This window comes from Dermochelys coriacea, chromosome 2 (assembly GCF_009764565.3).
Source record: "Dermochelys coriacea isolate rDerCor1 chromosome 2, rDerCor1.pri.v4, whole genome shotgun sequence".
NCBI lineage: Eukaryota > Metazoa > Chordata > Testudines > Dermochelyidae > Dermochelys > Dermochelys coriacea.
The window spans coordinates 230597729-230620052 of NC_050069.1; the positions used below are offsets into that span (position 1 = coordinate 230597729).

The window sequence follows — 22324 nt, forward strand, 5'->3', positions numbered from 1 at the left end:
GGATTTAAAAAACAACCCTAGGTGCTATTTGAATATGCTGCCGCCAAAGTAGAGCCATATTTTCAAGAGAGAAATCCTGTTTCTAGTTGTTTTTATTAAAACATTTGGTTTAGCCTTGTTATGATAGAAGGTCTGTTCTCTCCTCTTTACTGGGGTAGGTGGTAAAGCAGCGCTCTGGGGGGTGGAGCTGCACCCTCCAGCGGATCTGCGCATCAGCTTGTCTGGCTCCCATACGGGTGCCAGGCCAGGGCCGAGGGGTTGGATAATGGGGCCATGGGGGGAAGGGGAACAGGGGTGATTCAGACGTGCAGGGGTAGCGCGGCAGGGATGTGGAGGGGCTCAGCAAGGCTGCGATGATCCGAGGGATGGCTCATGGCTGGAAGTTCATGCTCCAGCCCGGGTGCCTGCGGCTGGCGGGAATGCATCCATGCTGCAGCCCTGGCCCTGGCTCCGTGCCTCCCTCGCCGCAGCCAGGGGGTGCTGCGTGCTCCGCCAGGCTGGGCGGTTTTTCTGCCGCCGCCACTTCACTCAGCTCCTGCCTCCCTCCCGCCCGAGACCTTCTGTCCCTACTAACCAAAATGATTTAGTTCGCAAGTTTACAAACATTTTTATCCTAAAGGAATAAAAATATCTTTCCTAGTAAAATTTCAAAGCACATTATTTCTTTGTACACTCTAATCCCTCCACCCCGATATAACGCAGTTTCACCTATAACGTGGTAAGATTTTTTGGCTCCCGAGGACTGCGTTATATCAGGGTAGAGGTGTAGGTGTTCCATTAGCTACTTTCCAGTCACCTGCTACAGAGTCTGATTCAAATATAGGTTACATACCACAGTTAATAGTTCTGCAATTTCCTCTCTGAGTTCCTGGTGATTTATTACTCTTTAATTTATCAATTTGTTCCAAAACATCCTCTATCAACACCTCAATCTGGGATAGTCTGTCACCTAAAAGGAATAGCTTGGGCATAGGGATCTCCCCCACATCCTTTGTAGTGAAGACTGATGCAAAGATATCATTTAGCTTCTCTGCAATAGCCTCATTTTCCTTGTGCCCCCCTTTAGCATCTCAGTCATCCAGTTGCCCCACACATTGTTTGGCAGGCTTGCTGCTTCTGATCTATTTACAAAGTTGCTGTTAGTTTTTGTGTCCTTCACTTGTTGTTCTTCTAATTTTTTCTTGGACTGCCTTATTATAATTTTACACTCCTTTCTATTTTCCTCATTAGGTTTTGACTTCCAATTTTTAAAAGAGGCCTTTTTGCCTCTCGCCACCTCTTCTATTCTGCTGTTTAGCATTGCTGGAATTTTTTTGGTCCTCTGACTGTTTTTTTTATTTGGGGGTATATGTTTAGTTTGTGCCTCTATTACAGCGTTTTAAAAATAGTCTCCATGCAGATTGCAGGTATTTAACCTTTGTGACTGTCCCTTTTGATTTCTGTTTAACTAGCTTCCTCATTTTTGTGTAGTCCCTCTTTTTGAAGTTAAATGCTACTGTGGTGGGTTTGTTAAGCATTTTCCCCCCCTACATAGATGTTAAATTTAATTACAGCATGGTCGCTATTACCAAGCATATATATATATGCAGCTATATATCCAGCTATATATATATCCAGCTCCTGGACCAGATCCTATGCTCCACTTAGGACAAAATCAAGAATTGCCTCTCCCCTTGTGGGTTCCAGGACTAGCTGTTCCATGAAGCAGTCATTTGTGGTGTGAAGAAATTTTATCTCTGCATCCTGTCCCAAGGTGACATATACACAATATGAGGATAGTTGAAATCCCTCCATTATTATTGCACGTTCTGCCTATGAAGCCACTCTAACCTCCCTGAGCATTTCACAGTCACTGTCACTGTCCTGGTCAGGTGGTCAGCAGTAGATTCTTATTGCTATATCTTATTGTTCAAGCATCCAATTTCTATCCATAGAGATTCTATGATTCAGTTTGATTCATTTAAGATTTTTTACTTTATCTGACTCTATGCTTTCCTTTCACTTATAGTGCCTCTCCCCAACCAGTACAAGAAGAGATGGTCCTTCTGCTGAGGAATTTACAAGCTCCATAAGAATCCATTCACTTACCCTGACGGAGCTGGAATTTATCCAGGACCATCACAGGTGGGAAATATAAGAATGAAATAGGAAGGAGGGAGCAACAAGGTTTTATTTCTAGTTCACTAACAAACCCTTTCCGTGCCAGCCCCAGGTACATTTCAGGCTACAGTTTCTTGTTCAGCCTAAATGGATTCTACTTCCTACCCTTGGTTACAATCAGTAATGAGGATAATAGAACTAAATGGGCTTGCCTGATTTCCACATAATCCATTGAACAAAGCTTATTCCCTTCCAAGGTGAAGTTGGTGAAGTGCAGCACAATCTGTTTGTTGGTTTCCACTCTGATCCTGTATATGCATTGTGTCTTGACAGGGTAGTTTCTGGGGTAGTTTGGAGATGTCAGCACACCAGTGGCATCAGTGTATTGATGGGAACATACTTTTAAAAGAAAGAAGCAGAGCACACAGTGACTTGAAGATACATCAACCACAACACCCCATTCCAAAGATGTCTGTTGGTTATGAAACAGTTTAAAGCACATATTTAATTAAAAATAAATATCTATTTCTGACAGATAGGAGACCAAACATCCTGATCTACTCTGTATTGTAACTTATCTTGGAAAAATCTTATTGATGGAGCTCCCAATTTAAAGTAATCCATCAAACCAAAAACAGAATCCAGGATGTGTAAGGGATTTATTGTACTTGATTTGACACGTTGATTGTTTAAGTAAAACTTTCTTTAATCAACGTGCATAGAAAAGGCAGAGGTGGTGGTGATGGTGGTGGTATGTATGGTGTGGTGGAGGGTTAAGTATTTCTAGTTGCTAAACAGGCTTTAATCTTACACTGGTAGACAGGAAAAAGGACACTGTAATGGCTAGCTTGATGATCTACAGTCAGCACAATGTGCTGCCATTGAGCCCTGAACATCTGAGCAACAGAGGCTTAGAAACCTTCCCTGCATTCACTCCCTGTGTGAAGAGAACATCTCACATTGCTCTCAGGCGGTCTCCTTTGGACTAAACTAGAAGCAATGTTGATTTTCCTTTCTAATGTCCTTTTTCTGTTTACCTAAGTCATGAAGGGGCACCTGACTGGTCACATTCTACCTGCAGGAAAGCATAAAATCCCTGACTGCCAGGACCCAGCAGTTCTCTCCAAGGTACAGTTCTAGAATGAGTTGCATCCATCCCTCCTGGACCAACAAGAGGGCAACCATGACACTGAGCCTTGGTGTGAGGTGGAAAACGGGATGAAGAAATGAGGGGATTTGAGAGAACCTCTGCAAAAAGAGAGAGCAAAGGCTCCACAAAAGTTTGCACTCTTGCTATAGGACAGAATATAAGAATAATGGCATGCATGATAGAATTCATGCAATGTTTCAGATGTAGTGATCATGGTTACAATAATTACAACGTACAGTCTAAGCAGATAGTAGAACGCAATGACTAACTTTAACCATTTCACCAGGCCTTAACAGATCTCTGAAACCTAGTTTGTAACAAACTACTGCTACAGTTTAATGCCCAATACTTTACATAGTAGTGTAAGAACTGATGCAAGCCACAGGCCCTTCATATCTCAAATAGCAGGATCACCATTCTGCTCTTACGAATTTAATAATTATAACATTTAATTTCATAAAATCTTTTGAAATTTGCACATTTAACTTTCTGAAATATTACTTATGTCATAAGAGAGCACAAATCATATGACCAATCTGAGGGATAAAAAGTGAAAAATTCCCTCTGTGTTTTAATTATCTAGAAAGATTAAATATGCCAAATGTGATCTAACTAATATGCTTTCTAAACTGACAGTACAATACTGAACTCTTGCTTCAATCCAATACTGTGTTAGCCCTCTTTACTCTTTCTTTTGCTATGATTTACTCTGCCAACCTCTCATCAAATGAAAAGCTAAGATATGTGATCAGAAATATGACATACACATCTTTTTACATGGCTCACACTCAGTACAAATAACTACTTGAAGAGAAGTACTATGAACACTTTGTTCTACTCAGTAGGTGAGACAGACAATGCTGCCTTGATGGCATTATTGTACACATGTCATTTCTTTCATTTCACTTATGTGTAATTTAGAAAAACTGTCACATCCATAAACATGCTCAAATGCATGCATGTAATTTTAAGGTCAAGTTTGGTCACCTTTAATGAAATCTCTGGTACTTAATCAGTCCAACATGCAATACCTTCACAAGTGTTGCCAACTTTCATTATTTTATCATGAATCTCATGATATTTGGCATTTTTCTTCAAGCCTCCAATCTTAAAGTCAGATGATTTTGTGATTTTATAAAGTATGTTTCTAGCCCTCATGGTTGTAGATAGAAGCGCAAAAATGTGTATCAAGTGCACCCTAAAGGCTCAAGACCTAAAAGGGAAAAAACACCCAAACCCTCAAAATGTTTAGGTCAATGTCATGATTATTTTGGGGCCTGGCTCATCATTTCTGAATGCTTGGGACTGGCAATATTACGGATGTGCCTTCATTCAAGGGCTGAGACCATGAAAGCCAGGTTCTAGAATAGAGAGTATTAAAATGGTTATGTTATGATGTAATTTGCATTGTGAACATTAACCACTACTTTTAAGAGCAACCACTGCAGTCCCTCGAGGGAGATGATGTTCCGGTTTCCCTGCGTCACTAATGTTTGCTTCCCTGAAAGTAATCTATTTTCAAACCTGGTTGGCGATCCAAACCGGAAGTTATTTTTTGTTCCACATTTTGCACCAGAACTCAAAGATTGAAGGAGAAACAAGACAGGTCTTATAATAACTGACTCTCCCATGTCAGTCCCCCAGCTACAACTACATAGAGCCAAGAACACATTTAGGATACAATGCTGTAAAGATTATAAAAAGAGTAAATGTGCCAAATGGCCTTACTTACTTACATATGCATTATCCAGCACAACTACTATTGTTCACATTATTCTGGTTTCAGCTAAAGAATGGGTACTCATCTTTTGCATTTACCTCACTAACACAGCATCAAAAAGTCAATTTTCTTTGAAATGTGCTAGCTTCAGTTTGCAATACTAATGCTATCAATGCAAATTATTAGGTAAGCAAGCAAGAAAGAGGAACTCTGGACCCTTTGCCAAGTTTCAGAATGCCTGATGCCATGATGAGATTAATAAAAGACTGGAAAAATATGTATTCCCATTCATTTTAAATATATCACTCAAGTTCACTAAAGAAAGAAGAAAAGGGTATTTGTCCAGAATGATCACACATCTTTCTTTGCCAGTGCATGAGGTTTTCGAAACCCATTGAATCTGGTTCTGATTTCAGTACAACATTAATGTTTGCTCTCCTAGAAAAGGCTGTAAACTACTGCAACCTAGTATAACATTGCCAATACTAATACTAATAAAAAAGTCAGGTTTCATGTTTCTTTCTCATGCAGCCATGCACAGCACAGAAAATTATGTTAGCATCTGTTCCAATAAAAGGATATTCATTGGTTGCCATGATGCCTATTAATCCAAAGCAAAACTCAGAGTATTAAATCATCGGTAAAGTTGTGATTTTTCTTTTAGTTTGATCTTACACTGCCAAAAAAGTACACAGATTCTCTAACACTTAGCTCTTTATGTCACGTTAGGCATATTTACAAAAAAGAAAAAGAAGCCACTCGCCACATGAAGTGTATTCCTCTCCATAGGCAGTAGATAAAGCACATCTATGCTCGAGAGCCTTCTGCTGGCAGGCATTAACTGACTTAAATTTTTACCAACCACAGCTGAGGGATGAGAAGGAGAACAAAGGTCCTTTGTAGAGTGTTTCAACCGCATTATTCAGAAACACTAGTCACAGCAATTTAAACCGAATCCCCATTCCTCCTTGACTTCTCTGTGTATATCTGCCAAATACAACATTCAATTCCCATCTTTTCCCACTCGTCAGGGGAGAAGGTACATCCCTCTCATCCCCCGATGGGAATTACTGATAATGTCCATTGAAATGTTATCTTAGAGTTGAATTTACACTATTCTATCAACAAGAAAGTTAGACCTACATGTCTACATTTTCTCTTTGGTTATACTTGTGCAGCCCTTCTGAAGCCCATGGGGTTTCACAAGTCTAGCTGAAAGCAGTATTTGGCCCAGAAAGTACAGAAAATAAAAGAATTGGTGCTCGGATTGTTCATGATCATAATCTATAAATACCTTCCAGGTAACAGGGAAAATTTAAGGAAAGGAATGATTCCCAATCTCAGATAATAGTAGGAAAGGAAGCAATAAAATGAAACTAAGAAAGGAAATGTTAATGCTAGAGATGAGGGAGCTGATAGGAGTCTGAAGCCATATTTGCTTTTGATACAGATTCATTTCAGTTTGAATAGCCCACATTTGATGGCAGATACAAATTAATCTGACAAAAAGTGATGCCCCGCATCAGGCTGGCTTGTCAGTAAGCGGATGATTTTCATAAAAATGTTTACCAGCACCGCAGTTAAACCAAAGTTAGACTGTCCACCGACCAAAGTTATAATGTCCAGCTACCTCCTCCTTTAACTCTGGCCACTCTGATCAGTCAGTGCTGTCTTCTCTTAGTCCTACAGAAGCTGAGAAATCTCGAACCATAGCCATAGTCACTCCCATCATAGCCCAGATGGGAGGGATGTGAAATATGTATGTCAAATATGGAATTTGTGAACAAAATTTCCATCCAGAAAGCAAATGGCACAAAAACATGATAAAAGCTCTTGCTAAGAGTGACTAGCTAAAGCTCCACAAAGGAAAGAATAAAATGTAACCTTCTTTGACTAAAAACAGAACAGGTATTAGTGAATAAACAAAGAATAATTAAATACGTATATGGGGCGCAATCCTGTTCCCACTGAAGACTACGGCTGGATCCTGCAAGGTGCCAAGCCCTCTGTCCCCACTCAGGATTGAGCCCTTTGAGAGTTTGGCCATTATTTTCATTTGAGAACATGTCCAGGCTCACTGCATGTTGTCTAAATGTGGTTTAGCCAGCAGAGATGGAAAAAGAGTTAAATTCAGGTCTATCTGTCAGTCTAACTCTGCTGATATTTATATAGCCTTCACCACATTCAGAGGTCCTTTTCATTTGGGCCCTGGACTCTAAACTTCTATCCAATATCAGCTTGTTTCCTATGAGACCGTTTCCCTGAAAGTCAAATAGATGACTCATGTAATATGATAGAGGGAAAGCCCCACTTCCATTGCTAGGGTAAGACAGTTCTAGTGAATAAGGTACATAGATTCATAGATATTAAGGTCAGAAGGGACCATTATGATCATCTAGTCCGACCTCCTGCACAACGCAGGCCCCAGAATCTCACCCACCCACTCCTGCAAAAAACCTCTCACCTATGTCTGAGCTATTGAAGTCCTCAAATCATGGTTTAAAGACTTCAAGGAGCAGAGAATCCTCCAACAAGTAACCCATGCCCCATGCTACAGAGGAACACAAAAAACCTCCAGGGCCTCTTCCAATCTGCCGTTGAGGAAAATTCCTTCCCGACTCCAAATATGACGATCAGCTAAACCCTGAGCATATGGGCAAGATTCACCAGCCAGATACCCAGGAAAGAATTCTCTGTAGTAACTCAGATCCCACCCCATCCAACACCCCATCACAGGCCATTGGGTCTATTTACCATGTTAAACAGCTGACTATTACTCAGATGGTATTTGGCTAGCCAAATAGCACTCATGTTCATATTATTTGGTATGCTTATCCCCACTAGCTCACAGATTTCAAGAACTTTCCAGATAGTGTTCCATGCCCCAGGCTACATATTCCAGTGTTCTGTTTGCTTTTTTGACGAGAACTATAACTTATACTGATGGTATCAAGGTTCTGTCTGCTGTTATTCTTGGGCCGTGTTATCAGAACTAATAATAAATATATCACAAATAATACATGCCAACAAAAACACTCTTTCCTACACTATAAAGATGCAAAAGGAAGGGTTTTTTTACATGAAAGTGCCCTTTCACTCATATTTGTTCCCTTTTATACGATAACATTGTTCATCTTTTCAATAGCTCAGTCTCTGTAGAACAATTTAAGGCCACTACTCTTCTATTCTTCCCATTGGAACATCTAATATAAACCAGAACTACTTTGACCTGTTCTGATATTCGTTACAATGCAGTTGGCTCACAAATTGTAGCTGAAAATATATGGAAGATACTTGTTGCACAAGAAACATGATTAGAACCATATTTTCTTAGCAGGAAAAAAAAATGTGTGTTAGACTTCAAAAACATCCACAGCATTGGTATATATTCTCTTCTTTCTCAAATATAAGTACATACTGCCCACACATAATTGGATAGGTATGAAATGAATATCAATCTTAAAGATAGAAGACTTAACATTTGATATAATTTGATAGGAGTGGGTACTTGCATCTGTTAGCTAAGTCCCCTTAATTCAGTGTGTGTGTGTATTTCTTTTACACCAAGGCAGCTTCAGAGCTCTTTGTTCTAAGCTTAAAAATGAACGTCAGCAGCTCAGCATTCATGAGCAAATTTACAGTAATATTTTGTGTGTGCAAAGAACAAAAAAGTATCTTTATAGGGAAAAAGATTTTAGTTTCAGCTTTCTTAGGGGTTATTATTAGCAGACAACCAATGCTAGGAGGTTTAGAGAATTGGTTTCGTTCAGATAAACAGCCAAAAATTTTGATAGTTATCTGATGCTTTTCCATACTTATCCAAACTGTAGTAGTTGAACTGAAAAAACCAAATTGTTCTGGAAATTATACTTCCAAGTTTAGGTCAGATTAAACAGAGATTTAGCTCTTTTGTGATATTTCTGCATGAAGCCCCAGCTTAAACCAAGACATGTACATGTAAACAAGACATTAAGTGTAATATAAATTGTGGGGGAGACGGGGGAGAAGTAGCAGCCATACATGTTCAGACCTCCAAAGTGGTTCAGGTATGGTTTCAATTTTCGGTGAAGATTCTAGTTAGTTCTTATTTCATCCAACCATGGTCTCCCATCTCTAGTCATTGTAGATATTAAATAGAAAAGGGCTTCCCAGAATGCTGCAACTTCCCTTAGAACTGCCCATCTACCTCTGAATCAGCTTGCTTTTCTTGGTCAAGCCAAACCCTTGCTACTACAGCACTATCAGATGAATATTGGTGCAGACCCACTATGCCTGTTTATAGGAATTTACAGCATGCTGCAGCACTCACTAACTCCTGGATGCCCTCTGGGGAAGGAAGAATTCCTGCCTTTTGCAAAAGGACATTTTAAATCTTCCTTTTTGTTTGTTAAAGCTTCTTTGAAACTTGTAGGAGGCTATCATTTATCATCTAGTAGTTCAAACCATAAGAGTCCATTCCTATTCTCCTCTGTCAACTTCAGTGTAAGCTTACATTACATTAGGGGTTCTCAAACTCCATTGCACTGCGACCCCTTTCTTATAATGAAAATTACTACACAACCCCAGGAGGGAGGACCGAAGCCTGAGCCCACCCGAGCCCCACTGCGACCCCCTTCTTATAATGAAAATTACTACACAACCCCAGGAGGGAGGACCGAAGCCTGAGCCCACCCGAGCCCCACTGACCGGGCAGGGGTGGGGGAAAGCTGAAGCCCAAGGGCTTCAGCCCCAGGCGGGGGGGCCTGTAACCTGAGTCCCAATACACAGGGCTGAAATCCTCAGGCTTTGGTCTTGGGTGGTGGGGCTTGGGCTTCAGTCCTGGGTGCCAGCAAGTTCAAGCCAGTCCTGATGACCCCATTAAAATGGGGCCACAACCCACTTTGGGGTCCCGACCCACAGTTTGAAAACCCCTGCATTAGATTATTCTGATTTATATGTAGTCAAATTTTCATCAGACGACAAATAATTCTCTCTCTCAATTTTGGGGTGCCCACTTTGAGACACCTAGAGTTTTGTTTTCAGAGGTGCTGTGGACCCACAATCAGAGATGGCAGACCCTCAGTCTGAAAATTGGGGCCTAGGGATCTCGAGTTGGGAACACCAAACCAAGACATACCAAATGAGTATGAACACTTCTGAAAATGTTGATCTCATTAAGCGTCGTCAGTTTGTTTGGCAGTGTATATGATGTAAACAATGAGATGGTCCCTGCCCCCAAGGATTTATAATCTAAATCAGACATGGAAAGTCCGTTCAGACAGTTCAGATCGTGTTAATAGTGACACATATGGCAGAGTTTGGGATGAAAGAGAAGAAATCCAAATTCCATCTTGTGGAATTTAAGATGATGGGGGGACAAGGAGGTGAAGATGGCAGGCAGATAGTTGAATATGTGAAACTGGATCGAAGGGCCGAGGTAATTAGGAGACGTTACGGAAGCCACAAGCTCACCAGTAAGGTTGTCCAGGGAGAGAACATAGGAAGACATGAAAAGAGCTAAGAACAGAAACTGTCTGAGCACTGACAAATAGCAGGAGCAGCTGCTAAAGAAGCAGTCGGAAAGGGATGAGAAAAACTATGAGAGTACAGAGAGTCATGACAAGTAGCTGTTCTTTTCAGAAAATGTTAATGTTATTGCAAAAGGCCATCGGTTAAATGCAACAGCCTGTGATAAAGGGTTGGGGGAGAAAGTGTGATATTAACCACCAATAGAGTCACTTACACAAAAGCATGGTTGGACCCTTCAAACGTATGCCAATAGACAGTTTTCTTTTAATATGCTCATGCTGATAGTGCAGCAGCTGTAGCAGCAGCCGAACAAAATGGAGGGACAGTTTACAATAACAACTTATTGTTTCAAAATAAGAGGAAAGGTTTCATGATTTCTGTGTCAGTAAAAACCCAGAAAGTTTTCATACTCTAAGGTTTTTCTTCGAGAGAGAAAAGCTGTATGAATCTGTTCCTACATTAGTTTCAGGCTGATAGTAGGTTCCTAGCTGGGATGTTTCCCATTAAATCTTAATTGCTAATGATTTTTCCTCTCTTCATGCCAGATAACTAACATGAATGAAGGCAGCTGAGAAAACTGATCATTTGGAAGTAGACACTAACGGGTGGTGAAGCAAAAGCAATAGCAGGAAGCAAAATCTCTACCAGACCCCCACACACATTCCCAAGAGATGAAGTAACAGTCAAACTGCCTGAGCTGTAGCTGGGAGAGCAGATATTTTGCTCAAAATCTAAAACAAAGGAGAATGGGCAGCTATGTCAAATACAGCAGCACATATAGCTACAGAGATGACTGCTACAGACTTTTGATATTTATCTCATTAAGAATACAACACACATACAACAAACCCCAACTGAAAACCATCTAGCTGTGCACACAGATAACCCATGTGCATACAAGTTCTAATTACTATTCCCCTCATTCCTTCACCCCTGCCTCTTCCACTGTTCACTACATGCACTCCTGGGTCTTTTCTCTTGCCTGTGAGCTCTACAGGGCCCTCTCTGTGTTGCATAGAACTTAGCACAATGAAGCCCCAACCCTAACTGGGGCCTCCAAACACAACACTAACAGAAATAATAAAATCATTATAATGGGATTGTGCACATGAATCCGCTCCACTGAAAGTGAGCAAAGGTGTTAGAACTGGGCCTTTAACGAGACCTCTGCTTATACCAAACTACTTACTGAAAACAAACACAGAACTAAAACTTGGCAAGAAGAGTTATCGCACTTTTCCTTTTTCAATGCTTTTTGATTAAAATATTTCACTCAAACTAAAACTTTGCACACAGGGGGCAGCTGTAGACACAGTCAGACCATTTCCTTCCTTGCATATGGGGACCACACATGGTTGCACAGCACAGTCTGTATCTCACATATTGTCTGGGATCTGCTTCTCCACTGGCTGTAATTGCCCCAGTCTGTTTGAAGGTCTCTAAGCAACTGAACCTCACTACATCAGGCAAGTCATTTTCCTGCTACTCTTGTGCCAGCTGCTCCAAACCAGCCCAGCCAAAGGCAGAGCTTTTTGCCAGAGTCTTACTTCAGTGCTAGCAGTTAGAAGGTCGGTTAGCAAGCAAGATCCCCACCTAAATGAGGAGGAACTTTTAAAGAATATTGAGTGACTGATTTCAGGATCCTACGCTTAGTAATAGACAGGCTCTATCACCAGTGCACACTGAGTCAGCAGGGATATTTAATTTCTAAGACCGAACTGCATTGCCATGGGGCAGGGATTAGCAGTGAGAGGATTAGTAACGAGTGTAGTGTTAGCATATAACATTTCACCTTGAGGTTGCTGGTCTGGTTCAAATACAGCTCAGGTCAATGATAACAAAGTTGTTACCTTCTGAATACTTCTAGATGACCTCTGAAATGGGCATGGTGGTTTTAGCACTGTCCAAAGGGTCAGGCAGACGTACACAATACAGAAACTCTGCACACTACCCAGGGCTTTTGGTAATGCTCAAAGGTTAGGAGCAGTCGAGGAATGAAGGGCTTGGAAATTGACTTTGCTCCCCAGAAGGTGGCTACTCTGGAACAGACTTCTCTGGCAGGGCAGTGAGAGGAGGCTTGAACTTCCACTGCCCTGCTGCATCTGTTCTATGATTAAATAGAGGACTTCATTCTCCAGGATGTCACTCTGGCACCTGGTGCCCTTATACTTTGACAAGCACTCCTGTTCCTGGTGTGTTTGCTTGGGACAAAAAAAAACAAAACCAACCCCCGCACAGTCAGTTGAATGTCAATGAGACTTCCACTCCTATGTCACTTCAGAAAATAATATTCCTAACTACCCTATGCAATCCTGCCATGTCGGTGATTACAGAAACCACTGGTGTTGCCTGGAGACATTGCTTTCTGCCTGGCTCATCCTCCCCAGCTAGAAAAAAGGCCAGTGAACCAAGCTGTAAATAAAGATGGGTGGAGGAGACAGCAGGGATTCTGGTAATTAAAAAAACGAAATGTGTCTTGTTTTTGTAGTGTGTGTTTACAATTAAGGCTTGACAGGATTAATCTGCATAATGCACACACTGCTGTATTACCTGTGGAAGCATTCATTGAGATATAATTAGCTGAGAACCGCTCAGAGGCAGTGTTGTGATTTGTCACAAAGTATAACATCATTATGTTGCCATAGCTGGTGAGTGATGGAGGAATTGATCTTCCACAATACCTAGAAAAAGTCAAAAGAGATACCATGTATTGAGTATATATATCAATATTATATAGTATCTAGATTAATAGAAAAGTATTCAATATTCCCCAGAAGCCTGTAGCTGGGTCATTTTCTGTTGACTTTAGAGGGAGATAGATTGGTCCTCATCAGATTAGTCTTCCAAAAAGACTGGCTAATATGGTGAAATAAACTCCATTATAACCCCATATTCACTTACTACTAATTTTCCAGCTACTGGAAGGATAACATTTTTCATCTTTTGGCCTCAGCCCAAATTTCTATTTGTATTTGAAATTTTGAACCAAACCAGTTTAGTTGTTCTTGAGTTATGGGAGTATAAAAATATGTTACCTTCTGTAAGAAAATAAAAATCTGTAGTGCAATCATTTATTCATTGATATAAACACACATGAGGAGGCATTGTAAATGGATCAATAAATAATATAAAACTATAAAGTCCAAGATTTAGCCCGTGTTATAGCCTTTTTGTTTCTTCAGGTATCCAATTTTCACCTATTCTGCTTCTGCTACTTGGTATTAAAAATTATTTCCTTCCCTGCATCCCAAAGGAAGAAACAATATTAAGGGTGGATTTAAACCTGTTGCCATGACCTTAAAAAAAATACATGAAATTCTATTGCTAGGCAATGGTAAATGTGAAAATCTGGCTGCCACTTCCCAGACGTACTGGCCGCCACTTCCCGCAGCCCCCATTGGCTGGGCACAGTGAGCCGCAGCCAGTGGGAGCCGCGATTGGCTGAACCTGTGGACGCGGCAGGTAAACAAACTGGCCGGGTCCGCCAGGGGCTTTCCCTGAACAAGCGGCAGCCCAAGTTTGGGAACCACTGCCTTACAGAAAAGTTAATTTCTCATTCAATAGTATCAAATTCAGTTCACATCCCTTGGCCCAATAAAAGACTGACAGGAAAAATACTACCTTTCCTAAACCTTGCCTTTACTATGTTAAATGGAATAATAGTTGCTGTTGGCCTGAATAATACAAATCTTTAGCTGCTTTCAGTAAAATGAGCCTATGTTGAACACCTTGATACCAAAGGAACAGATCCACTGAGGAGCAAAAAGAAGAGACAGTGATAGGAGCTGTGTAGGTAGGTAGGTAGATTAAATAGATTAGATAGGCATATTCACCTTCCAAGCCTTGTCATAGTACCATTATCATATACTTCAAGATAGTCTCTGGTGCAATTGTAATCAAACTCCAAGTTAAATGATGTGAATGTCAGGCGGATAAGGTGCCCAGGCTGTACTGAGATAGTCCATGCACATTTAACACCATGTGGGTAGATGATTAGATGACCAGGACTTATAATGGTCCCTTCTGGTCCAGTGAGAGTCTCCCCGCATGCTAGAAAGTTTTAAAACAACAACGTGTTAACTAAAATAATGTTTCCAGAAGAAGATACTTATAAAATTAGTTAATAGTTTCTGAAAAAATAATGATTTTTTTCTTTCATCATCTCTTTCGGAATTTTTGAAAAGATTCTACATTGTTTCTTTCACAAATGAGGTCTCCTGCTTTGTTGTCATACAACTTGACGTCCCACTGATTTCAATATGTGGTTTTCCTTTGCTCATCCATTTGAACTGGTGGCACACAAGGACATAGAAGACCAAGAGCCAGAGCGTTAAAGATCTCAACTCTTACCTCTATCTAATGGCCGGTATTCAGCCATGAATCCAAGATTTGTAGCAGAGGAAGCTCTGAATTTGACATAGAGATAATTCCATGTGGACTGCACTGCTGAAGGTATATCTGTGCCACAGTATTTCGCCAAAAGAGGAGACTCTGTGCTGCTGCCATCCCTGACCTGAAAGACAGTGTATTCAAAACAGCCCATGAAAACTTGTTTCTATTACTGCCAAGTAGCTATAAAATGTAGATGAATTAACTCAACGCATACAAACAGTACAAAATAGTCTTGGAAACAAGTAGGAAGAGCTAAAAGGTTAAAAGCTACCATGGAGAAGACAGTGGCTCATCCACCTCATTAAACTATTCAGCAGGTCAGATTCTATCCAACATTAATATAAATGTGTGGCACCAGCACAGTGGCCTTGAAGCTGCTGTGGAGCAGCAGCTGAGAATTCTTCTGGCCTAAAGGAACCCAACGGCGTGACGCTTGCATTCCAGCTGCCTGGAGCTGTTTGCCAGTAGGTAGCACATGGGATACAAGGAGTGGAGAATCAGGCCTTATCTATCCAGATATAGTTATGCATCAAATGATAGCTCCTATTATAGAAAATATAGAGGGAGAAAGGTCATCTTATTAAAGGAGCATTCAAAAGAAGAAGGTTGGCTCACCTAGTGAGTCAGGACAAGATTTCATTTGAGCAATGAAATAGATGTTTATGTACCTATTCACCCACACTTTTCCTTTTTGACAGACATAGGTACATGACAGAGGCATGCATATGATATTTGTTCGTAATTCACAATAAGTATGTACTAATATTCTTTACCTCCACATAATCTGAGTCGCATGTAGTGATATTTCGAATGCCAAAATCGATAAAATTAAGAATCACTGCATTGCCTTCTGGCTGGAAGATGATCCATTCACAGGTCTTCTGATGAGGGAAAGCCCTGGGATAGTATGGGGAACGAATAGCACCCTCTCCAGACAATATGCCCCCACAGGCTGCAATGAAAAATTAAGAGTTAGCAGCTGGAATGAATGTTTACAAGGAATGTACAATGGGATGTAGATTAAATGTCATTTTGGGGGGAGGAAGAAAATAACCATTGAAAACACACATCTCCATCTGCTATGGATAATTCAGATAGGCTTAGGAGAGGACTGTTTGTTTAAAAAGTTGCTATTATGTTACTAAACCTAAACCTGCATAACTGAATGTGGAAAAGCAGTGATATTATGTCCATGAAAACTCCAAGTGAAAATACACATTTGTCTCCTTCCCCAAATTTGACTGTATTTGGTTTTACAGACTTGTGCAGAAGGGATGAGGGAAGGGGATGGCACACAACAGGAGAGGAGAGGTGGGGTCTCATCTGTTGGAGGTGAGTCTGGGAAAAGGAGTGTTGAAAGTGGACAAATTTACAGGGCAAAAATAAGGTTATTCATTATCTGCTGTATTTGGTGCTTGTGCTAGTGATGAGGGTCTACCTTTGCAGAGAAAAACTGAGGCTATATAGCATGTATTTTAAGTTACGTTAAGGGTGCCCAGGGTATATGAATAGCCATCCTTTTAAGCATTTCTAGAAATCTAAATAAATACATGTACTTATAGATGTCTCAACTTTTCATTTCCGGCATAGTGTTTTTGTGTCAAAGATGCAGAACAGGTGAAGATCAGGGGGTAGAGATCTCAGAATAGTGTGATGTGATATCATATGTAAAAAATATGCAGCAAAACCTAAGTACAATGTGGGGACTTAAGATGAGAATTAAGTCATATACAAATGCTAGAAGGTCCCCAATCTAGAGGTCAGATCAGTTTTCAAGCCACCAGTTTCTCTTACCAACTTCATAAATTGCTCTGAAGCTAGCCCTTTGCACAGAAGCATCTGACTTAAATTTGATCCACAGGCTGTTGCTAGTGGAAGTGATTGGAGAAGGAAATGTGCTATCACAGAATTTGTTGATGATAGAAGACATTTCAGAGTCGCCATCTCGAACCTAATCAGCAAAAATAAAATAAACCAAAATAAGTCAGTAATAAAACTGTAACTCAATATTTTATTTTATGCGTCCATAAAACCATCATCAATTGTAAACCCCTGAATAGCAAGCATGTCATTTGCTTTGTCATTAAGCTTCAGTAATAAAAAAGAGCTGCTAAGTGTTGTTACAATAACATAAACAAAAGGGAAGCTCTCACAGCCATATGGTCATGTAAGGTCTCCCAAAATAAGGAGTGCCAGATCAGTATTTGCTTAGGAGACTTCCAAAGCAAACAAAAATAGTGTTGATCCAGTGGATGGGATGCTTGTCTGTGAACCAAAGCCTCAACATGAGGCTAATGCTGTATGCTGCCCAAAGGGCCATCTTTGGAGAGGTAAAAGCAATGTCCTGACTGTTTAAGATATTCAATATTTACATGGCATGAAATTCCTGCCTAAAATAGAGGATTTTTTTTATTTTCTTCTAAGTGCAATGTCTCCCCTATTTAAAATTACAAATACATTCCCTGCTCTGTACATGGAGTTTCTATTGACTTCAGTGGGAGTTTTCCACAAGGATTGCCATAAGACCACCCAGGCAGACGCATAACTAATGAGGGGCGCAGTTCTAAGTTCCAGTGTCAGTAATAACAGTTACACTGGTTCCATCTCATTATTTTATCTGAAAAGTTCAAGGTGTTAGAATTAAAGTGATGGTACGCCAGGGTGCACCAGGAAATCAACGTCTGGTTTTAAACCCTGCATTGTCACTAGGCTTGAATCACATTAATCAACTCATTAATAAAGGGAGAAATTTACTCTATTGATTGCCTCATGAATTGGCATCAGATTTGAAGACAAAGATTCTGGAGAAAACAAAAGACCATTTTCTCAGCAGCACCAGTGCTTTGCATGGAGCAGCTGGGGCTGCTCTAAGATGCACCTAGTTGCAACAGCCAAGAAGCCATTGCAACCACTGGGGGTGAGGAGGTGTGGAAAAGGGATTATGTTACTTGAAATTGTTTGAAATGAAAAGATGTTATAGAAAAATGTTAAGTGAAATTGTATGAGGAGGTATGCGTGGGATCAAGACCAAAAATAATATGTGCTGCTTGGTGCGTAGAGATTGGACTTGTGGATGGAAGCTCAATCCAGACTGCTCGTTTGGAATTTTGGGGAAATTTGAAGGGTTGTCCATTTTCTACTGAGGAAAGAGGGAACAGGATCACAGAGGGAGTCAGGGAGTTAGACTGTGATCAGGAAGGGAAGTGCTGTTGGGCTGTTATAAGATCAGGCTGTCCCCAGTGGAGTAAGAAGTAGACAGGTTACTGAAAGCAATTGTTTGGTTTACGTTATATTTAATCTGGCTCAATAAAAGTGTAGTGGATTTTCAAACCCAGAAGTTGTAGACATAGTCAGTTGGTGAGTTTGAAGAGATCTGCAGAGCCCTCTAATAGTTAAGAAAAGCTGCCAAGATCACGCAGTATTCATAGGCAAGTGTCCTGGGAGGAAGATTAGAGTGGTAAAAGGGCTGTAGTAGTGACTTAGAGACAGCAGTGTTGAACAGGACATGATACCAGGGCACAGCAGTACTCCAAGCACCCTCAATTTCCCCCCTTCACGTACATACACCATGGGCTGGGAGGAGAATGGGGGATGGCACAGAGCCCTATGCTGGATCTATATATGGTAAGGTAAAAGCAGATGGCTCCAGTGCTGCTGAGCTTTGGTGATCTCCAGCTGCCTGAATGGCTTTCTGCTCCCTGGCAGTCATGGTGAGCCTTCCTGAGAGTTCAGTTTAAGACAGTGGAGTTACTCTGAATTTACACTGGTGACACTGAGATCAGAATTTGGGCCAGAATGTTTAGAAGGTGAGTTGAGAACATTTTCAGAACCATAATTCAGGTAAATTGATACTTCTCCATTACCGTTTTTTCCCCAACAGCACTGAAAGTATTGATTTGTATATAAAGACAGATGAGAATTCAGTCAAGCAGCAACAAAGATAACAGGGCACCGAAACCAATTGATTTGATCTCACAAGGAGCTGGCATTGCTAACAAGTTATCTCTGACTTTGCTGTGCTACAACACATTCTTCCTTAACTGAGAAACATATTGTGTCTCGTTTCTCTCTAGAATACTGGAGTTCCAGGGATTCAGGCTCCTGCTTCCTCAATCAGAGACTAAACATCCCCCCTAGCAGAAATGATGAGCTGTGTCTGTGTCTACGTCTATAGCAATTGCACAGATTTCCTGTTACCATCAGAGCACATGAGCCTCTGGGTCTTTTCAAAATGAGAAAAGAGTTGTCAAAAAACTGATTTTAAAGTAAGAATTTAAAAGTCTAAAGCCAGTTCTCTAGTTTAAACTTTACTACAAATACCTATGAGAGAATATTTTAGAGCCCACAAAACTATTTTTTGGGGGGATGGGGGACCAGAACTTGACAAAATCACACAGCTTTGAACAGCCTGGTTATTCCAGAGTCATAAAACTCCATCCCTGTTCCTCTGTTCTGGACTGAATGGATCTGAGTGGGGGCGTGGAAGGAGATGAGGTGAAAAGGACAGAAAAAGTATGATAAAGCTAGACTGCCTGAGATTGATCAGCAAACAACAAGGTAAATGCCTTGATAAATCACAATCTGATTGTGCCCAACAAAAATTGTTTGGTTTCTCTGTCTTCTGTGAGTTTAGCTGCTGTTCTGCCAGCAATTAGACAAGAGAAGTAGCAGGCCAGACAAACAAAAGCTGTCTGTTTTCATTATGCAGACTTCCCTCTAATTTTAGAAATTAATTATACTTCATTCCAACCAAAGCCTCCCAATTAAAGCAGAAAGAAAGGAAACAATGTTAATAAGCAATCTTTTATGGCTAACACTGTAGAAATAGATCCACTATGCTGAGCTCACTGGAACCTGTTCCCAGTTTGCTCGAAAGTATATCAAGCAAGAGATGAGTCCACTGAATTCTAAACCGTGCCTGCTTGGCCTTGGTATTATTTATGCTTATCTTGAATTTGGTACACATTAACCCAAGGCTCAAACCCCATCCTGATTATGTGGAGTGACTGAAAGTCAACCTAATCCTAGCTGGGTTCTCATATTCACTCACCTTTGGCTCATGCTGATTGCATATCTCCTGCTTCTTAGCCTTTGTGGCTTTTGAACCCTAATAAAAAGAGATATCTACTCTCTTGTATCTTAGGAAGAAATTTTGCTTTACAGTTTTATGCACACAGATAATCAACATTTCAAAACCACAAAATAATAAAAGTCACCTCAATATAATTCCAAGAACAGCCGCTGTGACTTTCCAGCTCCATGTGAGTGAAGTTGAGGTAGATTTTTTCATTTGGTGGTTGTCGGATAATGTAGATACACTGCCTGTTGTTAATATATGGGTTAGGCCAGTAAGGGGACATGATAACCCCCCCACTGTTTGTGTAGTTTCCTCCACAATTGGGATCCGCTGTGTTAGATAAAAATAAATTGATCATTTGAGACCTCAGATGGATCATATATCTAAATGCTGGCTGCAAGTCAAACAGCAGATAATTGGGATAGAGTCCGCCATGACCCTGCCTGTTTCTATTTCCAGGCTATTTCTAGACACAGTAATTTTGGAAATGCCATATTCATAAGTTAAATGTACAGTTGTACTTACAAGGCGAAGTAGTGTAGACAATGTGGAAGCCTCTGTCGGTGACTGAGCCATCAGAATGAAAGTGAATCCATGCATATGGGCCAGAGGTTTGAAGTGGGGGAGGAGAATTGGTGCTACAATATTTACCAAGGATGGAGTCTTGTGGAAGGAGGCCGTCTCGAATCTAAACAAAAGTATTAATCCTCAGCATAAGGTTGTCAGATATAAGACAACTGTAGGCAATTTCAATATTCCTGAAGTTATCTTAGCATAGGAACTCATAGGAGGTCTCGTTAGTGATTGAAGGTTACTGGATGGAAGGAAAGCTGGTAAATCACAGCATGGCCTTGCTGTTTTCACACATTCAAAACTCCCATTTAAGTCACCAATCCTGCATTTCCACTGGATGTTGAAGGACTATGGGACCCAGACCCTAATTCCTTGCAAAGTTTTCCTGGAATCATCCTCTATGGTGGCAATGGTTTGGGGAGTCACAAAAAATTTTGGACGCCACGCTCTCTCCCAACGCTACAGATCTTAAGTTTACAAAAGGAAGTGAACCTCCTTTTATGAGGAGACAGGCATTTGCAGCTGCTTACAGGTTGCCATTCCTCCTCCAACTTTCCCGGATACCCAGCTCCAGGAGAGGTTGTGCTAGATCTCCCTGCAGTCACTCAATAGCAGAGAGGATCCAGCAGCAAATAATACAGATCTTAGTTGCATTACTTCCTGTCCTGCTCCTGGGGACATGCAGGTAACATGATGCCCCTCACTCAGCCTATACTGTAAGATGATAGTCCAGCCCTTTGGTTATTGTTGTGAATACATTTAAATATAGCTAAAGAAGACAATCAGAATAAGAAAAATGTGTTTGATTATTATCGTTATGGAAAAGACACACACACAGAAGTCGGTTCCAAACAGTGCAGTGTTGGTAAGTAACCACGATCATGTGACTGGTTTAATCAATCAGAATTAAGGATTTTAAGATCTATGTTATCATTCAGAAGAACTACTTCTATTGGATACTTAATCTGTAAAAATACCCTCTTTTACTAATGTAAGATAGAGCTTTTATACCATCACACATTTTCTAGATAGCCTCAATAAAACACTGTAACAGGGGCAGTTAAATCTGTTTCTTTATTCCTTCACTGAATGACTGATGCCATTTGCGATTATAATTGATTCCAGTAATATACAACAGTATGCACACACTATGGCTAATTTCACAGAAAGGAAGCTTTCCAGACACAACAGGAAGGAATCCTTCTTGGTGTAGTGATTTAGATACTTATACTACTTGAAGGTTTCAAAAAGCCATATTTACTGGCCTTTTAAGATGTGTCCCAATATTTCAGAAATGACTCTGCATTTTTTTCTAATTGTAAATAGAGATGGGTGGAAAAAAAATTGGCAAATAGTTTATTTGCTGAAAAATGCAGTTTCCAATCAACCTAAACTGTTTGCCAATTCAGGCTGAATTCAGGGAATAGTTTCAGCTGAAAACAAGTTTGGAAAAATTTCTGAAAAAAATTGAATTTTTTTGACATTTTCAACACTAATGTTTCAACTTTTCCTTGAAAACAACATTCTGTTTAGAATTTTAGCTAGATTTAAGAATAAAAAACACAAAAGGATAAAAAATCCTGAAAATTAAACAAAAAAATTTCATTCCACTCTGAATAATTTGTTTTGTTTTTAGTTTCAGCAAGGAAAAAAACAACCCAAAATTGTCATTCTGGGTGAACACAAAAAAAAACCATGTTTTGATTTTTCAGTTTGGCCACTGAACTGAAAAAGCAATGATTTGCCCAACACAAGTGGTAAATGCTCTTTGAAACGCTTCCCTTTTCACATTTCTGTAACTGTG

The 22324-nt window shown here is 40.4% G+C and overlaps 1 protein-coding gene and 1 long non-coding RNA gene across 2 annotated transcripts in view; one reads left to right on the forward strand and one right to left on the reverse strand.

Moving 5' to 3' along the window:
- CUBN (cubilin) overlaps positions 1-22324 on the reverse strand; it is a 205747-nt gene that overhangs the window by 150822 nt on the left and 32601 nt on the right. The window contains exons 16-23 of the mRNA XM_043509392.1: positions 20473-20635; positions 20087-20277; positions 16665-16821; positions 15644-15822; positions 14829-14991; positions 14312-14528; positions 13029-13159; positions 2313-2499 (exon numbers count right to left, since the gene is read on the reverse strand). Of these exons, the coding sequence (XP_043365327.1) occupies positions 2313-2499; positions 13029-13159; positions 14312-14528; positions 14829-14991; positions 15644-15822; positions 16665-16821; positions 20087-20277; positions 20473-20635 (1388 nt within the window). The remainder of the gene's footprint in view (positions 1-2312; positions 2500-13028; positions 13160-14311; positions 14529-14828; positions 14992-15643; positions 15823-16664; positions 16822-20086; positions 20278-20472; positions 20636-22324) is intronic.
- LOC122459016 lies at positions 571-20635 on the forward strand. Its single transcript, XR_006279427.1, has 3 exons — positions 571-769; positions 10237-10248; positions 20624-20635. It is a non-coding gene; the product is annotated as an uncharacterized LOC122459016 (long non-coding RNA).